At 46.1% G+C, this 17,032-nt stretch overlaps 1 protein-coding gene across 2 annotated transcripts in view; it reads left to right on the top strand.

Moving 5' to 3' along the window:
- rab28 (RAB28, member RAS oncogene family) overlaps window positions 1-17,032 on the top strand; it is a 57,180-nt gene that overhangs the window by 20,334 nt on the left and 19,814 nt on the right. For both annotated transcript variants that reach the window (XM_061835552.1, XM_061835551.1), the window contains exon 4: window positions 7,091-7,220. In XM_061835552.1, coding sequence (XP_061691536.1) covers window positions 7,091-7,220 — 130 coding nt within the window. The remainder of the gene's footprint in view (window positions 1-7,090; window positions 7,221-17,032) is intronic.

Below are 17,032 nucleotides of genomic sequence, written 5' to 3'. Positions count from 1 at the left end.
GTCCACCCCCGAGTCTCGTCCGTGACAGAACGATCTAGCCAAGAACATGGACCCAGCCGACTCTGAAGCCATTTGCCGTGCGCTGCAAGTGCAGGGCAAACGCCTGGGTGAGCAAGAGGCTGCTCTCCAGGGTATGACTCACCAGATCCAGGAGCTCTGCACCCAGCTGCAACCGTGGCTAGCCTCCCAAGCTAGCGCGGCCGCTCCTGTGCCTCCCCGTGCCACCATCACTCCACTCTCTCGACCAGAGTGGTTCTCAGGCGACTCCGGTAACGTCAAGCCCTTCCTGGCGCAGTGCGATCTCCACTTTGAGCTGCAAGCGTCCGCTTTTCCCACGGACCGCTCCCGGATCGCCTTCGTCATTTCCCACATGACAGGGAGGGCGGAGGCATGGGCCACCGCCGAGTGGAGCCGTAACTCGGAGACCTGCCGCTCATGGGCGAGCTTCGTCTGCGCGCTCACCCAGGTGTTCCAGTATGCGGCTCCGGAACGCCAGGCGGCGTCGTCACTCATGACAATTCGCCAGGGGCGTCGCCGCGTGTCCGACTACGCCATCGAGTTCCGGATTCGGGCTGCCGAGAGCCGCTGGAATGAGGAAGCCCTCCACGACGCGTTTTACGAGGGACTGTCCCCACAGATCCGTGGTCATCTCGTGGCCATGGATCTTCCGCTTTCGCTTAACTCCCTCATCGCATTGGCCCTCAAGGTGGACCAGCGCCTCACCGTGCAGAGACAGATGGAGGGCCTGAGGGAGGAGGAGAGGGAGAGTCGCAGTCCGGTTGTTTCCGCTTCCCGGCCACCCGTGTTGTCAGCTTCACCGGAAGCCATGCAAGTGGAGGGGCTTGGCAGCTCAGCGGAGGAGCGCTTACGTCGGCGATGAGAGGGACGCTGTTTTTACTGCGGGCGTTTGGGACACTTGATCGCCCGTTGCCCGACTCGACCAGGGCATTCTGACATCAGGATCGCTACTCCGGTGAGTGTGCGGTACACCGCGACGGGGTCAGGGAGGTCCCTTCTTCACCTCACCTTGGGAACGGACTCCCGTTCATGCTCTGTGACGGCTTTCATAGATTCTGGGTCGGAAGCAAACCTGATAAATCCCCGCGTGGTCGAGGAGCTGGGGGCGGCAACCTTCCCTACGCAACGGTTTCGTCACGCCTATGCCGCCAACGGCAAGTTCCTTTGTCGGGTTACACATCGTACTCAGACGCTACATATGAGCTTTCCGGACGCTCACTCGGAGCGAATTAGCTTTCATGTCTTCGACGCACGTAGTAGCGACATCATCTTGGGCAGTCTGTGGCTCAAAGAACATAATCCGCACATAGATTGGACCACGGGTCAGATCAAGACTTGGGGTGAGGACTGTCTCAGTCGTTGTTTCGCTGTCCGGAGAGACAGGGGTATTCAAGTCGCGCCGGTTCGGCTAACAGAACCTGGTACCGCCCTGGACCTGACCGCAGTACCCTCCTGCTATCATGACCTACGGGAGGTCTTCTCTGAATCTAAGGCAAAGTCTCTACCGCCACATCGTTCATACGACTGCGCGATTGAACTCCTGCCAGGCACCTTTCCTACCAGAGGGAAACTGTTCTCTTTAACGGGACCAGAGCATCAAGCCATGAGGGACTACATCGAGGACTCGCTGGCAGCCGGACTCATTCGCCCCTCATCTTCACCAGCCGGTGCGGGTTTTTTTTTTGTCAAGAAGAAGGACTCCACGCTGCGACCCTGCATCGACTACCGAGGACTGAACGACATCACAGTCAAGAACAGGTACCCTTTGCCGCTTATCTCTACAGCATTCGAACTCCTCCAGGGAGCCCGGATCTTCACCAAGCTCGACTTGCGCAGCGCTTACCATCTTGTGCGGATTCGGGAAGGGGATGAGGGGAAGACGGCGTTCAACACCCCCACAGGGCACTATGAGTATCTTGTGATGCCCTTTGGACTGACAAACGCTCCGGCCGTCTTTCAGAACTTCATTAACGACGTGCTCCGGGAGTTCCTGAACAGATCTGTCTTTGTTTACCTGGATGACATTCTCATTTTTTCAGCAGACCTAGCCTCTCACATTCAACAAGTCCGAGAGGTGCTCCGGCGTCTGCAGCAGCACCAATTATACGTGAATAAGTGTGAGTTCCATCAGGCATCCGTGTCCTTCCTGGGCTTCGTCCTGGCTGAGGGAGAGATACGGATGGATCCCGGGAAGGTCGACGCGGTGCTGCGGTGGCCTACCCCCACCAACAGGAGGGACGTGCAGAGGTTTTTGGGATTTGCCAATTTCTATAGGAAATTCATAAGGAACTTCATTTCCGTGGCCGCTCCTCTGCATTTGCTCACTTCGCCAAATACCACCTTCGACTGGTCCGGGACCTGCCAGGAGGCCTTCGGCAGGCTCAAGGCAAGTTTCACTACTGCGCCCGTTCTCATTATTCCGGATCCCGATAACCAGTTTGTGGTGGAGGTGGATGCTTCGAATTCAGGAATCGGAGCAGTCTTGTCGCAGAGGAGTCCCAGGGATGGAAGGATTCACCCGTGCGCGTTCCTGTCTAGAAAGTTGACTCCGGCAGAGAGGAACTACGACGTGGGAGATAAGGAACTGCTGGCGGTCAAGAGCACGTTGGAGGAGTGGCGGCACTGGCTGGAGGGCTCGCAAGTACCGTTCGTTGTCTTCACGGACCATAAGAACCTTGAATACCTGAAGTCCGCGAAGAGGTTGAACGCCCGTCAGGCCAGGTGGGCTCTATTTTTCACCCGCTTCCACTTTAAGGTGTTTTACCGCCCAGGCTCCAAAAACGGCAAGCCGGATGCACTCTCGCGGATCCACGAGGGAGGGCGCACGGATTCAGACGCCGCTACTATCCTGCCAGCGGGGTGCTTCGTGTCCGGGTTCACCTGGTCGATCGAGTCGCGGGTGAAGGAGGCCCTGGAAGAGACACCGCCACCTGCGGATTGTCCGTCGGGCCGTCTTTTCGTCATCCCATCTCTGCGGGGAGACGTCATCAACTGGGCCCATACCAACAAGACGGTCTGCCACCCGGGTATGGCGAATACACGGTCAGTGGTCGAACAAAGGTTCTGGTGGCCTAACCTCAGCAAGGATGTAAGGGAGTTCGTCAACGCCTGCCCGGTGTGTGCTGCCAATAAAACTTCCCGCCTACGGCCCGTTGGTGAGTTGCAACCCCTGTCCATCCCCTTTCGTCCGTGGTCACACATCGCGATGGACTTCGTCACCGGCCTGCCGCCTTCACAAGGGAACACAGTGGTGCTGTCCATAGTGGACCGTTTCTCCAAGATGGTCCACTTCGTGCTGCTCCCGAAGATCCCGTCGGCCAAGCAGACAGCCCAGTTGGTATTAGACGAGGTCGTCCGATACCACGGTCTACCCCAGGACATCGTTTCGGACAGGGGTCCGCAATTCAGCGCCCGTTTCTGGAAGGAGTTTGCAACCTCATCGGCGCTTCAGCAAGTCGGACATCGGGTCATCACCCAGAGTCTAATGGCCAGACTGAGAGGATTAACCAGGAATTAGAGACCGGTCTTCGATGTCTGGTATCCATGGACCAGAGCACGTGGAGCCAGCACATCAAGTGGGTGGAGTATGCCCACAATTCCCTACCCTCCGCTTCAACAAGTATGGCTCCACTCCATGTCGTGCATGGGTATCCTCCGTCCCTGTTTCCTCCACTGGTCACAGAATCCACAGTTCCGTCGGCCCTGGCCGTGGTGCGACGCTGCAAACGGACCTGGGAAGCAGCTCGGAGGACACTGCTGCGCATGAGCAGCGCCTACAAGGCCGCAGCAGACCACAAGAGGAGGGCCGCACCAGAGCTCAGAGTGGGACAGCGAGTGTGGCTCTCCACCAAAGATCTCCCGCTGCGGACGGAATCCCGCACACTTGCTCCCAGGTTCGTTGGCCCGTTCCCTGTTTCCAAGGTTATTAACCCGGTCGCCGTCTCGTTGAAACTGCCCAGGTCGATGAGGGTGCACCCTACGTTCCACGTCAGCAGACTTCGCCCGAATCGCACGTCGTCGCTGGCTCCTCTGCTCAAGTCCCCCCCGCCCCCCCGCATGGTCGACGGTGGGTTGGTGTACACCGTGCGCCGGTTGCTGTCTTCCCGCCGCAGAGGGAGGGGGGTCCAGTACCTGGTGGACTGGGAGGGATATGGCCCGGAGGAGCGCTCTTGGATCCCCTCCCGCTTCGTCGTGGACCGCTCCCTCATCAGGGACTTTCACGCGGCTCACCCTGATGCGCCTGGGCCGTCCAGAGCCGGCCGTTGAGGGGGGGGTACTGTCATGATCCTGGATTCCAGCCAGGACTGGGCGTGGCCGTCTAATCGGAAGGGTCACACCTACGTCTCATGACCTCCGATTAGACCCAGTACATATAGGACCCGGGGGACGACAGAGACTCTGCTAGATCGTTGCCTCTCATGCCTCGTTCCCGCACTACCGTACTCCTGACGTCTACCTCCCGTGTACCGACCAACGCCTGTCTCCCGACCTACCCCGTAAGCCTGCCGTTACTGATCTTGCTGCTTGTTTGGACTGACTCCCTGGTAACCGACATTGGAACGAATAAAGGCTTATTCCGCACTGCTTACCTCTCACCTGAGTCGTGCATTTGGCTCCACCCCCGAGTCTCGTCCGTGACAGACGTGCCTATCAGGCCACTCGCCTAGGCCTATCACTATAACAATTTTTTAGGACTGTATATTTTACCATAAATGTTCACCATAAATGAATAAATGTTTTTTTTATGCCGTTGATATATTTTAACATAATTTAATAATCAAGAATACCCAATGTTAACATTGAAATATAGAATAATAAAAGAATCTTTTGGACAAAAATATTAAACAATATCTTTCAATTCATATTATTATAGTAGGCACGGTGACTCAGCTGGTAAAGCGTTGGCCTCACAGTTCTGAGGTCCTGGGTTCAATCCCAGACCCACCTGTGTGGAATTTGCATGTTCTCCCCGTGCCTGCGTGGGTTTCCTCCGGCCACTCCGGTTTCCTCCCACATCCCAAAAACATGCAACATTAATTCTCTAAACACTACTAAATTGCCCCGAGGTGTGATTGTGAGTGTGGCTGTTTGTCTCCATTTGCTTGTCGTGCTAGTCCACTATATTTCCTCAACCCTGGGCAAAATGCACAACGTATTCATTGTTTATACTTTTAAAAATGAAAAAGAGAGGAGGCAATATTCTGAACTCCAGGATGCTTGTCTGTGTAGTATTGAGTAGAATAATGCTGGTGAGAAGAGTTGGCACAACGGAGGTCTATATGGATCTATATAAGTCAGCTTTCTGTAGCTGACTGCATGGTGTCTTTTTGTTCTTTAGACAGTAAGACTAGTTGAGATTGAATAAATGTAATTTTGCCTCACTTTCCTCAAGAGTGCAATTAGTCAACAGTCATGATTCTTGATGATACATTTATACCAAAGGAAAGTTGCCAAAATGTAATGTGATTAAGTTATCAAACCCTTAATCTTAAAATAGTCTCAAAAAGCTTTACAGGGTCAAAGTTAACAAAAATCAACCACATCTCCTGGTCTAGACTCCCTCATAAAAACTCAGCGAAAACACACTTAGAGGAGAAAGTGGAAGAAACCTTGAGAAGGGACCACTGATGGAGGTTTCTTGAGAAAGTGGTCCTCATCAGTTTATCCTGGTTGTTTGATGCAAAATCGTAACAGGAAGAGCTTCAGTTGAATAATCCCCCCCCCCCCCCCCCGCTATGAGTAGATAAAGTGAGGATGAGGGGAAGGAGAGAAGAGAAGTACCTATAAAACTTGCCAAAATCCATAAATCGGGGTGCGGGCAGGGCATAATAGCTGATACCGTTCTTTGTGGGCTTTAACTAAATACAAATGTGTAAAACTAAGTTTTAACTATGCAGCACTGATCAGTTGTTTTGTTATTTTGACAATTCTTGATGGTGGTAATGCAAAAAATGTAAAGCCCCATGTGAAAAGTTTCATTCAGAACTTTTCCAAATGATGGCTGTTGTTGACTGCAATAGTTCCAGCCAGATGAAAGGAGTTAGATAATGATATTTTAGTCTAAAACATACTCTATTATTTGTGGTGGTGCACTTTAAATGAGTAACAATAAGGTCCATGGGCAGCAGGGAGACAGCAGTCACATGCTTTATGTCACCTGCAGAACATCCCTTGTTTGTAGAGGCTTACTTGAAGACAACACATAAAAGAATAAAATGGCGCTCTGGTAATGTGTTCATTACATAGTCAAGCTCAGGTTGTTGTGCTGCAGTTCCTCATGACAGGTTGTGCTGCCTGTTTAATGCTGGGGCTGCATGGAACTTTCGCTTCTATTGTTCCACCTTGTGCTTCCTGTAATCAATCATGTTGTATCAGGAAGGACGGGTGGTAATTGCGAGCGGCGTGAGCTGTCAACACCGACCATGCGGGTTGTGACAGTATGTGTCTGGTCAATAATCACCCCTTCAATCGCGCTGCACATTACAGGAATAGTGAAACATTCACCTTTCTCGCCCAGGTACGCCGCAGATGTAGCGATAACAGACACTATTTCAGTGGTTCTCATACTATTTATGTATTTATTTTTACCAAGTACTACCTCAAAAAATCCTCTTCATCATCATGTCTTTGTAAAAAATCAGCCAGTGGTTCTATGTATAACCATATTATTATCAGAAGTTATTGGAAACAGTATGCAGTTTAAACATTAACTGCTTAAATATTGGAAAAGAAAAAAAGTACTTAAATAATGGTTACCATAATCAACATTTATGGAACATAGTATTTGAATAAAAATCACATTTAACTAAATGTTTGATGTCGAACAGTTTTAAATGTATTTTGCTGAACAACTGAGCTGTACTTGAAAAGTAAAAGAAAGGATTTTATGCATAGCTATGAGCATTTCATGTGTTTGATTGTATTTCACATTTTTGATTAAATTTGATGTTTTTAATTTAGTATTTCATTATTGTTTCGGGTACCATCAGAGAGAGCCCGCAGATCACTCCAATACTCACCAATTACAAACTTGGGTGAGATTGTTTTCTGTTCTGTTTCTCCTCCAATGTAGGGGGTCCTCCTTGTGTATGACATCACTAACTACCAGAGCTTTGAGAATCTAGAGGATTGGTTCACCATGGTGAAAAAGGCCAACGAGGAGTGTGACGTCCAGCCTGTTGTTTGCCTGGTAGGAAACAAAAGTGAGTAGCACACAGGGAATACCACACGAGAAACCATGGAGAAAACACATGACTGGCCAATAATGACTTTCTGTGAAGGTAAATCCGGAATAGGTAGCCAGGTGATTTTTTTACATACACCTCCTCCATTTGCTTCATCGTGTCCCAAATTTCATGTTCTGCGCCTGTGTTTGTGTGCTGAGGAGTGAGTGTTTGATGGTAGCAGACATGTTTGTTGGACCGCTAGATAACCGATCCTGTGATAAGTCAGTCGATAAGAAAGTAGCTTGGGTTTGGAATGATGGGAGTGTTGATGTTCCTGAACTCTCGGGAGTCACCGGCGATGATTTAGGATCTATGGACCATCAGACCTCAGGCGAGCGGTTATCTGCCCCCCGCCTCCGCCCACCCGGGTTTTGGTTCTCGAGTCGTCAATTGGCAGACGAGGTAAAGTTGACGTTAACCAGAGGACTGGGCTGCTATCTCCAAAATAATGAGCAATAATGAGGACATCCCATTGGACAGATGTGTTGTCTTGGGTACTTCTGTGTTATTGTGAAGTGTCAGTGTGTGCGTGACTGTCCACCTTCTTGGACAGTGATGAACAGTTAGTAGAGTGGTGTCTGCACACCAGGAGCCCACTAATGTTAACTCATGGGGGCCATAGGTCACATTTTAAGTCTCCTGCGCAGAACACACACTTGTCTTTGGTCGAATTGCCTAAAACATCATCTTTGGAGGTGGGCGCCTCTTGTATTTAGACTAATATTTAAGTACATATATCCCACCGTCATACCCTCCTTCTAATGGCACTATTGCTTTGAATACCCCCATGTGTGTTTTCTGACCAAAAAAGAAAACTAAAATCCCAGATTGCCCCACGAGGAACCATCAATCACTTTGTGAATCTCCCAGTGCTTTGCTGGAGTCATTTTTAAGTGAACTTAAAGGTCTCTGCTTATCCTCACATACAGTACATTTCTCCTCTCATTTACCCAGTTTGCCTGTTTAAGAGCTTTTACGCTTCACACATCTGTTATATTTGTGTTTTTCCAAGTCAAATTCTCATTATAAAACAACAATGAACATATGATCACGTAGCATTCTTTCTGAGTAGAGATGTCTGTCCAAGCGGTTCCCATGATGTCGGACGAGTTGGCAAAATGTTTGCAACAACCCGAAATAGACCAGTAGACATAACAAGGAGCTCGTAAAAACATGACCTTTTTGTGTATGTGAGGACCTGACTTGTAGGAGATTGGACTGTTTTGACACCCAGGGATATTTCTACTTACATATACTTGAAGTGAACGCTCGGCAACAGTGGCCTTCCCTTTAATAAACACCATGGCCCAATTAGACACTAACGTCCACTTAAGACAAATAAATGGTTCACTTTTCACTTGAGAAAAAAAATCATGTATGCTATTGTTTACAAACAGAGATTCCAGCTAACATGAACCCTGTTGCTACTCAAAACAGCAGTAAGTTTGTAAACAATTTCTTAGCTGAATTAAAGTGTGGAGTCTTAACGCAATGCCGTAAACAAGTTCCCTACACAGAAGAAAATATGATCTTACATCATAAAACGATGCCTGATGTAATTGCTCCAGATTGTGTATGTCCAAGTTATTGTTCAGTGGCCCTGAGTGACTAATTTGTTCTCCCCAGTCTGCCTTGGTTCAGGTCTTTTCTCTGTAAGGCATATTATAATGTAAATTACTCAACATTTTCACTCCTTATTGTATTAAAAAAAACAGACTTTCAATCTTGAGGCGATATAATGCTGCAGGGCTCCATTGGAGGCATGAAGAAGTGGACTTAATGACAGTTCTCAGATATTTGAAGTGTTGGAGAGTAAGAGTAGTAAAAACGACAGCATATGGTGACTGACCATCAGCATTGATTTGTGAAAAAATATTAAATTGGCCATATTTGGACATATAAAGTTTCTGTCTGACCGCTTCAATAATATTCTCAGAAATTAGTTTAAAAATGTGCTGATATTAAGGGGCAACTGGATTGAAGCCTTGGTTTATCAATTAAATGACTAACTTAATCTACAGTATAGCAAACCAGCAATCGTGTGAGGCAACTGGGCTTATTCATTATTTTAATTGGAACACTGACCTCTGAAACCAATGTGTAGTAATCAAGTACATGGACCAGGCGATTTTCTCCATGATGGAAGACCTCCCCTTCTTACTTTGGCCTGACTGACCTCTTGTACCATACCCGTACCTAGCTCAGGAAACAACCCTCCCTTTCTTCTTCATCTAAGCAATGCACCAGCATGCGTCAAGCTGCCCTGGCCTGACACGCTGCCCAGATCCCTGTGTTGAAGAACGGCACCTCTTGTAACAATTCAGAGAGGAAGCCAGTGTAATATTTTGATGAGGCTTTCCTTGAATGCAGTCTGCACACAACCCAAACACGCATTTAGGTAAAGCAAGGTCTGAAAGAGTGCTCAGTTCTGTTCAAAAATACTTTAACTGTCTGTTAAATGTGTAGTCCTGATGCACTTCCTGTCTCAGTTTTGGGCTGTAATAGAAGTGTTAAACCAGTCACTAATAGCTAACTTTTGCAACCATTTCTACTGTATGGACATCACCACCACTTCACTTGGTACTCCTTCTACTCACACCACCGTGGATTTTCGTGTTTTCTTTGAACACACCTTGTTGTGGCCGATCCTTCTTTTATTATATGTCACAAAAAAGCCACCAAAGCTGAAGAATAAGTCAAACATGATCAGAGGCCATGCTTTGTTTCTGACTGAACAGAGTTCAATGAGGTATGCTAAGGGAGAGGGCTCCTTAAAGGTTTTGGTTCTAGGGACCCCTGATTGTGGAGACATTTTTCCAAGGACCTGCTTATCATCCTTATGGTCATCAAACATAAATACCACGTGTACTCCTAAATCAGAGATACAGTGATAAGAATGAAAAAGTCAAACTTGAAAGGTTACAATACCAAATACCAATAAAAGAAAATAGTTACTGTAAGTTGTATGACAACAATTGAAACTTAGTGAAAGCAATTGATTAGCATTTAGGTTTTTTGCAGGCTGAAAAGTCATAATTTTATGAGAATAAAGTTGTATTTCTCCAAGACATTAAAGCAAGAATGCTAATAAAGTCAAAATTTAATGAGGAATGAGATATTTTCACTGGTCTGTTAAAAATACAAATCTCTTCCTATAATATTATGTCTTTTATTCTGGGAAAGACGTCTTTATTCTTGCCTTTAGTTGGGGGAAAAAATAGGACTATTCTCAAACAATAAGCCTTTTGTTCTAGAAAAATACACGTCTATTCTCCCAAAATGTTTTTTTTCTTGAAACCCCTCCCCCAATTTATATTCTCAAAATAATATGCCTACATGTATAATGTCTGATTTTCATGACACAATATCTCACAAACAATTATAGCCCCCGTTAATCCCAAAATGAAAATTCTTGAATTTGACTCTGGCATTATGAACAATTACTGGCGTATCTCCAACCTACCCTTTCTGTCAAAAATCTTGTAAGGAGTTATCACATTAACCTCAGATTCACATTCACATGACTTGTTTGAACCATTCCAGTCCAGTTTACATTCACAGCACAGTACTGGATAAAGTGTCTGTAGATTTGGTGACCTCTGCCACTCTGACTCCAGCCAACTTGCCATCCTTTTCCTCGTCGACCTCACTGCAGCATTAGGTATAATTTTATAGAAAACCCGCTGAACAGACCAGAAAAGATCGATGGGTTGCCGGTCAAACAAAGCTGCTCAGGAGTCGGCTGAACCGGAGCACATTTTTCCCAATGCCCAAGACTTATTGTACTCTTGGTTGTCACAATAGACGAGACAGTTCTTCAAAGAGAACATTCTATGGAATACCACCTGAAAAGACGAGAAAAGATCGATGGATTTCCACAATTAAACGGGGTGGATGGTGCCCAACGAAATACACACGCCTATGTAGTGATCATATCATTTCAGGTACGAATTATTCTTGTCAATCTCAAATAACCAAGAAGTATTTCTGATGGCAAGTTGGCTCATTTGAGAACATTGTGTGTTTAAAAAATAACCCCAAAAAAACCCATGTCGCAAAGAGGTTTATGGAGGTTAACCTGTGGCCGCAATAAGCTTCCGTGTACAGAGGAGACGACTCCCTCTCCTAAATTTTTTTTCCAGTCATAGTTAATCAATGCGAGTTTGTGTAAAACCAGGGGTCATTTATTTAAATATTGGTATTTGTATTGAAAAAAATCTGAGTGGGTCCATCTCTGATGGTGGATCAGCTGGTAAAGCATTTGCCTTACAGTTCTGAGGACCTGGGTTCGATCCTGGCCCCACCTCTGTGGAGTTTGCATGTTATCCCGGTGCACTCCGGTTTCCTCCCCCATCCCAAAAACATGCAACATTAATTAGACACTCTGAGTTTCCCGTAGGTGTGATTGTGAGTGCGGCTGTTTGTCTTTAGGTGCCCTGCGTTTGGCTAGAAACTCGTTCAGGGTGTACCCTGCCTCTTGCCTGTTGACAGCTGGGATAGGCTGCAGCACTCGCTGCAAAACTCGTGAGAATAAGCAGCAAAGAAAATTGATGGATGGATGGGTCCATTACTATGTAGGATTTATTCATCATTGAGAACATATGCAGCAACGAAGTATTTGTGTGCATCCAGACTTTAATATGCTTTCAAACTGTTCTGTGTAAATCTCGATGACTTACTCACCAGATACATGTGTATATCCAGTTGTCCAAGACAAGCAGAAGTGAATTGACAGCCCACTTTGTTATCGACGAAAACATCGACTTTGGCATTAAATATGGGTCCTCTCTGCCAAGTGTCTCTCATTTTTTCATGTACCTTCGTTTATTATCACATTCTAAATGTTTAACGGTATCGGACAAAACTCTGGATGTCGTGCATAAGACATATTTTCGTTTCGTCTCAACGGAATGAACTTGCAACAATTGTCTGTTTGACCGGCAATATGGCGATGTCACGCGATTTTATGACGTAGGTGCACGAGGTCTATTTGCTCGCCTCCTCACACCTGCTCTTATGACCATACGACTCCTTTCCTTCAGAAACTCCACTGGCTCCCTGTCCCACGGTGCATCAAATTCCAAGTTGCTTTCTTCACTTATAAAGCCCTCCATAACCTGGCACTGTCCTACCTCAAACAGTTTTTCCACCACCACTCTCCTTCCTGGCCCCTGGGCTCCTCCGATGAATATCTGTGACTGTGGCACTCTATCCTGTGTACTAAGTGTCTTTGAGTGTCAAGAAATGCATTTCATAGATATATTTTCTTATTGGTTAGTAGACTAAAGCTTTTATTTGACCCTAAGTAACAAAGTATTAAGTTGTTTATTATGTTTGTTTTATTGGACATCAGCCCCCATTTGTAGGTGCTGTATTGTTTTTAAATGACACAACATAATTTATTGTCAATTATTTTGCAGCCCCCAAAGCTATAGCTCGCGGACCCTTGGGGGTCACTGGACCCCAACTTGAGACCCTCTGCTAAGCTATCACGTTACGATGGTGGACCTCTCAAAATTTTGGTCGATTTGTGAATTTTTCAAACTTTTGTGTTCATGCGTTTGTATACCTTAGTGTCTACAATGCTAAAATAAACTGCAATATGCTAGCTATCATTAATGGAGCTTTTTTTTTTTTTGACATGCAGTCGCCATCATTTATCAAACCGATTTGTTTTTATCCAGCAGGGATTGCAGGGCCTGCTTGCTCCCTAGCCATCACCCTTCCCTTCACCACTGCTCTCTCCCCCAGGAGTTCCAGGGCCATTCATCACAGGCTTGCATAGCCCTTATTTGGGTGACTTAAATGGGTTCAGTTCTCTTAACCCCTCCTCATCACTCATGGGGCTTCTTTGCAGCCGATCCGCTCAGCTCTGCCATGGGAAACTCCATGTCATCTCAGTAATATCATACCTGCTCTTGTCCCTTTTGCCTTGCTTCATTCTTCGGTCCTATCTTGCACCATCACTTTCCTACGCAAACACTAACTCTTTCAATCACACACTTAGGGTTATCTCACTCTCTCTTATGTTTGGACTTTTGCTGTAGCCAACTTTACTCACAGTAATGTATTTTCATTGGCTCTGTGCCACTGTTGTGTCAAACAACACTCACGTTTGCCTTGCTCACTCCGCGGCAGATCTCTGCATGCTTTACCCATCACACTTCTCGCTCTGTAGTTGTCCACTCATCCATATGAGAGTTCATAGAATTTTCTAATGAAGCATGTCCTCGCCACCAACATTGTTGTTCTAGATTTGTTGGTACTTTTCACGAGGCCTCAGGTGAAGGTGAAACCAGTGCCGGTAACCACTTCGTGCCCCAGCAGTCACCATGATGCCACTGTAAAGCTGCTAGAGTTTCTGTCTTTTCAGTGTTGGCTTGCACATTTCTCAATAGAGAGATGCTCAGAAGTCCAAGGGTGCAGGGGAGCTCAATGCGCTTCTGTTTTTGCTTTAGCAGAAAAATGTTTTTCCTGGCTCAGCCCACTCCTACTTAGGTCCTCTTACAACAAACTAAAAGGTCTTAATTGCCCCAGAGGGAAAGGTTTAGCCACAATAGACGTGTGGTGGGACAAACGCCCAGTACACCAGTACCCTCACCCCTCCCCGGAGGGAAGGGATGAACACGTCAGCAGTGTCTGTGTCACACGGTAGATTGTGAAACCGCAGCTTTGACACTGTATATGCAGCATATAGACCTAGTTAAGGCATGGTTTACGGATGGATAAAAACCTGGAATGGCGGCCGTTTGCTGCAAATCCAGTGTTTCCTTTTTGTCTTCACTTTTTATTCGCACTAAAAGGGTCAGCACAGATGTATGGTGTTGTCTTAGTGACTGCGCCGGCTGTGTTTTTTAAAGTCTGGAAGTGATGGAAACTGTAGAATCGCGTTACAACTGGACTAAAGTGGGATGAATGAAGAGGTCCAGCTGTATTACATTGCGACAGATAAGTGGTGTAACAATCTCTGCGGCCAACACTCAGCAGTGTGACCAGCGCTCATTAAGAAATACTTGTTTGTGTTTATTTAAGCTGATTTGTGACACTTCTAATACAAAGTGCCGCTGGTAGAACCCATCCAACAATTTACAGCATATTGATTTAAGCACTGTGATTTCAATGTGACAACTCACTGATTCTGCTGACCCCCCCACACCCACACCCACACACAGCACCCCTCTCCCAATCTCTTCTGACTCTCACGCCTGTTAAAACATGGAAAGTCCTCATTCATTCTAGCCATCCATAAAGCAAATATTGTTGCACATGCAGCTGATGATCAGTCTTCCAATACCGTCTTGTGTGGTCAGTCATGAGCCATTTAAGTTGCACAGTACATCTTAGCCACCTGACCTGAATGGATCCTGGAACCCTCATCATTCTCAGGGTCGACTTTATTTCCTCACTTCTCCACAACATTGATATGGAGGAATTTGTGGAAGGTGCTGCATTGACTCATCTTTTCATTTGTAATTTCCCGAAGCCACTTTGAGCCATGACATCATTCGCTCTTTAAATATAGTGCAAATAGTGCTCCGTGGACTGATGGTAGGCGAATTCTTGTAGAAAGTGGATTGTTGTGGACTGAAGACAAATTTTAGTTGGAGAAGTTAAAGGGTTAGAAAATATGCCACACAATGGCAGTAACATCATTCAACTATTCAACTGCCCTGCAAATACCACTTAAAGGCAATACCTGAAATATTTCGAAACAAACTGGCCTAAAATGGCAGTTTCAGTTCAAGTCTGTTAAATTTTGGCAAAGGATGTTTTCTACTGTTTTTTGTACTGATTTGTGTTTAATAGATATCCAGCTATCCATCCATTTTCTTAGCCACTTATCCTCACAAAGGTCACGGGAGTGCTGGAGCCTATCCCAGCTGTCATCGGGCAGGAGGCAGTGTAGACCCTGAACATGCTTACCAGCAATCGCAGGGCACATGGAGACAGACAACAGCCACACTCACAATCACAGTTTTGAGCAATTTAGAGTCTCCAATTAATGAATGTTTTTGGGATTGAAACTGTAGTGCCCGGAGAAAACCCACGCAGGCACAACAACTCCACACCGGCGGGGCTGGGATTGAACCGGGGTCGTCAGAACTGTGAGGCTAATGCTTTCCACCTGATCCACCGTGCCACCCTACATATATACAGTTAAATAGAGTTTTACAGAGTTGACAATATTTCCATGGTCCACTAAAATCCATTTAAATTGAACAATATTGCTTTTTAGGACAAATGTTACATGATTAAAATGTGATTAATCAAGATTAAGTAATAAATTAACAAAGGCTCCAATTAATTAGATTACTTCATTTTAACTTAATCACATTCCGAGTTGAAAGCAATAACTTCACGAAAGATGCTAGATGAATCTAATTATCAGACTCTTGGCTGATGCTTGTGTGAAAGTACACAGAAGGCAGTCTTCAGGGTCGTTGTACAAAAGTTTAATGCAACAACTTTGTAGTTATAAAAACTGAAACCTCAACATAGTCATACTTTCAATGGGAATGGTGAAAAACATTGAAGGTGTTTGAAATGTGCATCATGCCAGTATGTCACTGGCACTCCTACTCCATCCAGCGAATTTGCATTTCTTAATATATCACACAAACCCTGACAAAGCGTGTTCAAAAGTGAGTTTTGTGTGTATTGTTTCTTTAGAAAATGCTATCAGCAAAGAACCCAATCAAGAAGAACTTCAGGTCATAACTCAGTTTTATTAGCAGTGGTATTATTTCACATGCGTTTTGTAAAAAGTGCCCGTGAACCGAAATAATTATGAATAGACTCATAAGGATGTGACATGTTCAATGATGAAGGCTCCCCTGTACTTTGCAGAAATATTATATAGTGCATAGCTGTGCTTCAGACTCACAGAGACATGCATTACTGCGTACCCATAAAAGTCCACTTAGTTTAACAGCAGCGGGAGAGCTTGGAGGACACTGCCAGAGAAAGCCCAGGGAGCGTCTTGTGCGGTCATCTTAGTACTGGGCCTTTTGTTCACTTTTCATGAGTCCTGAGGGCCCGCTAACGCAGCCTGCAAGGCCCTTGGACGCATGTTTTACTGGAGCTCCCACAGCCACGCACTCCAGCTACTGCCAGACATTTACATTCCTTGACTTAGGCGGGAGGAAGACCGCATTGTAGCAAGGCCACCACAGAGGAGTGTGTGATTGCGCTGCGAGGTGCGAAAGCAATGTGTGCATGACATGCACGTGTGCATCCGTGCGGGCTTTCATGAAAAACGATCGAATGACAAGATGAGCTGTGATCAATGAGCTGTCGACAGAACACTTCTGACCTAGTGGAAAGCAAGTCCCTTGACGTTCCCGGCCGGTTTCAGGCCACCAGGGTGGGGGGTGCCGCAGCACAAAGAACGCTCTGTCTCTGTCAGGATTCCCCTGAGAAGTCTCGCACTGGCTTCGCTCACCTTCCACAACACCATCCTACTAACAGCACTTCATCTGTCTGTATTCACTTGAACCAGTCATGATTATGTTATTACCGAACCTTTAATATGTTGCTGATTGCTTCTCATTATTATGTCACCAGTTATATTCACGTAGATCCACTCGTACAAGGAATTAACTGATAGCACAGAATTGCTGCCTTGTTCGGACGACACTGACTCTGCAACTGAATTTTCTCCTGTTCTGGCTGAAAGAATACAAGAGTCATTTTATAGTTGGGCCACTTCTGTATTAAATTGATATAATTAAAAAGACATAATTTCAGTTTGAAGAAAATAAATAGTGTGGCCTGTGAAACAATACTGT

Source organism: Syngnathoides biaculeatus, chromosome 11 (assembly GCF_019802595.1).
Source record: "Syngnathoides biaculeatus isolate LvHL_M chromosome 11, ASM1980259v1, whole genome shotgun sequence".
Lineage (NCBI taxonomy): Eukaryota > Metazoa > Chordata > Actinopteri > Syngnathiformes > Syngnathidae > Syngnathoides > Syngnathoides biaculeatus.
The sequence above is the reverse complement of the archived record's forward strand: the minus strand, read 5'-3'. Positions and strand labels throughout refer to the sequence as shown.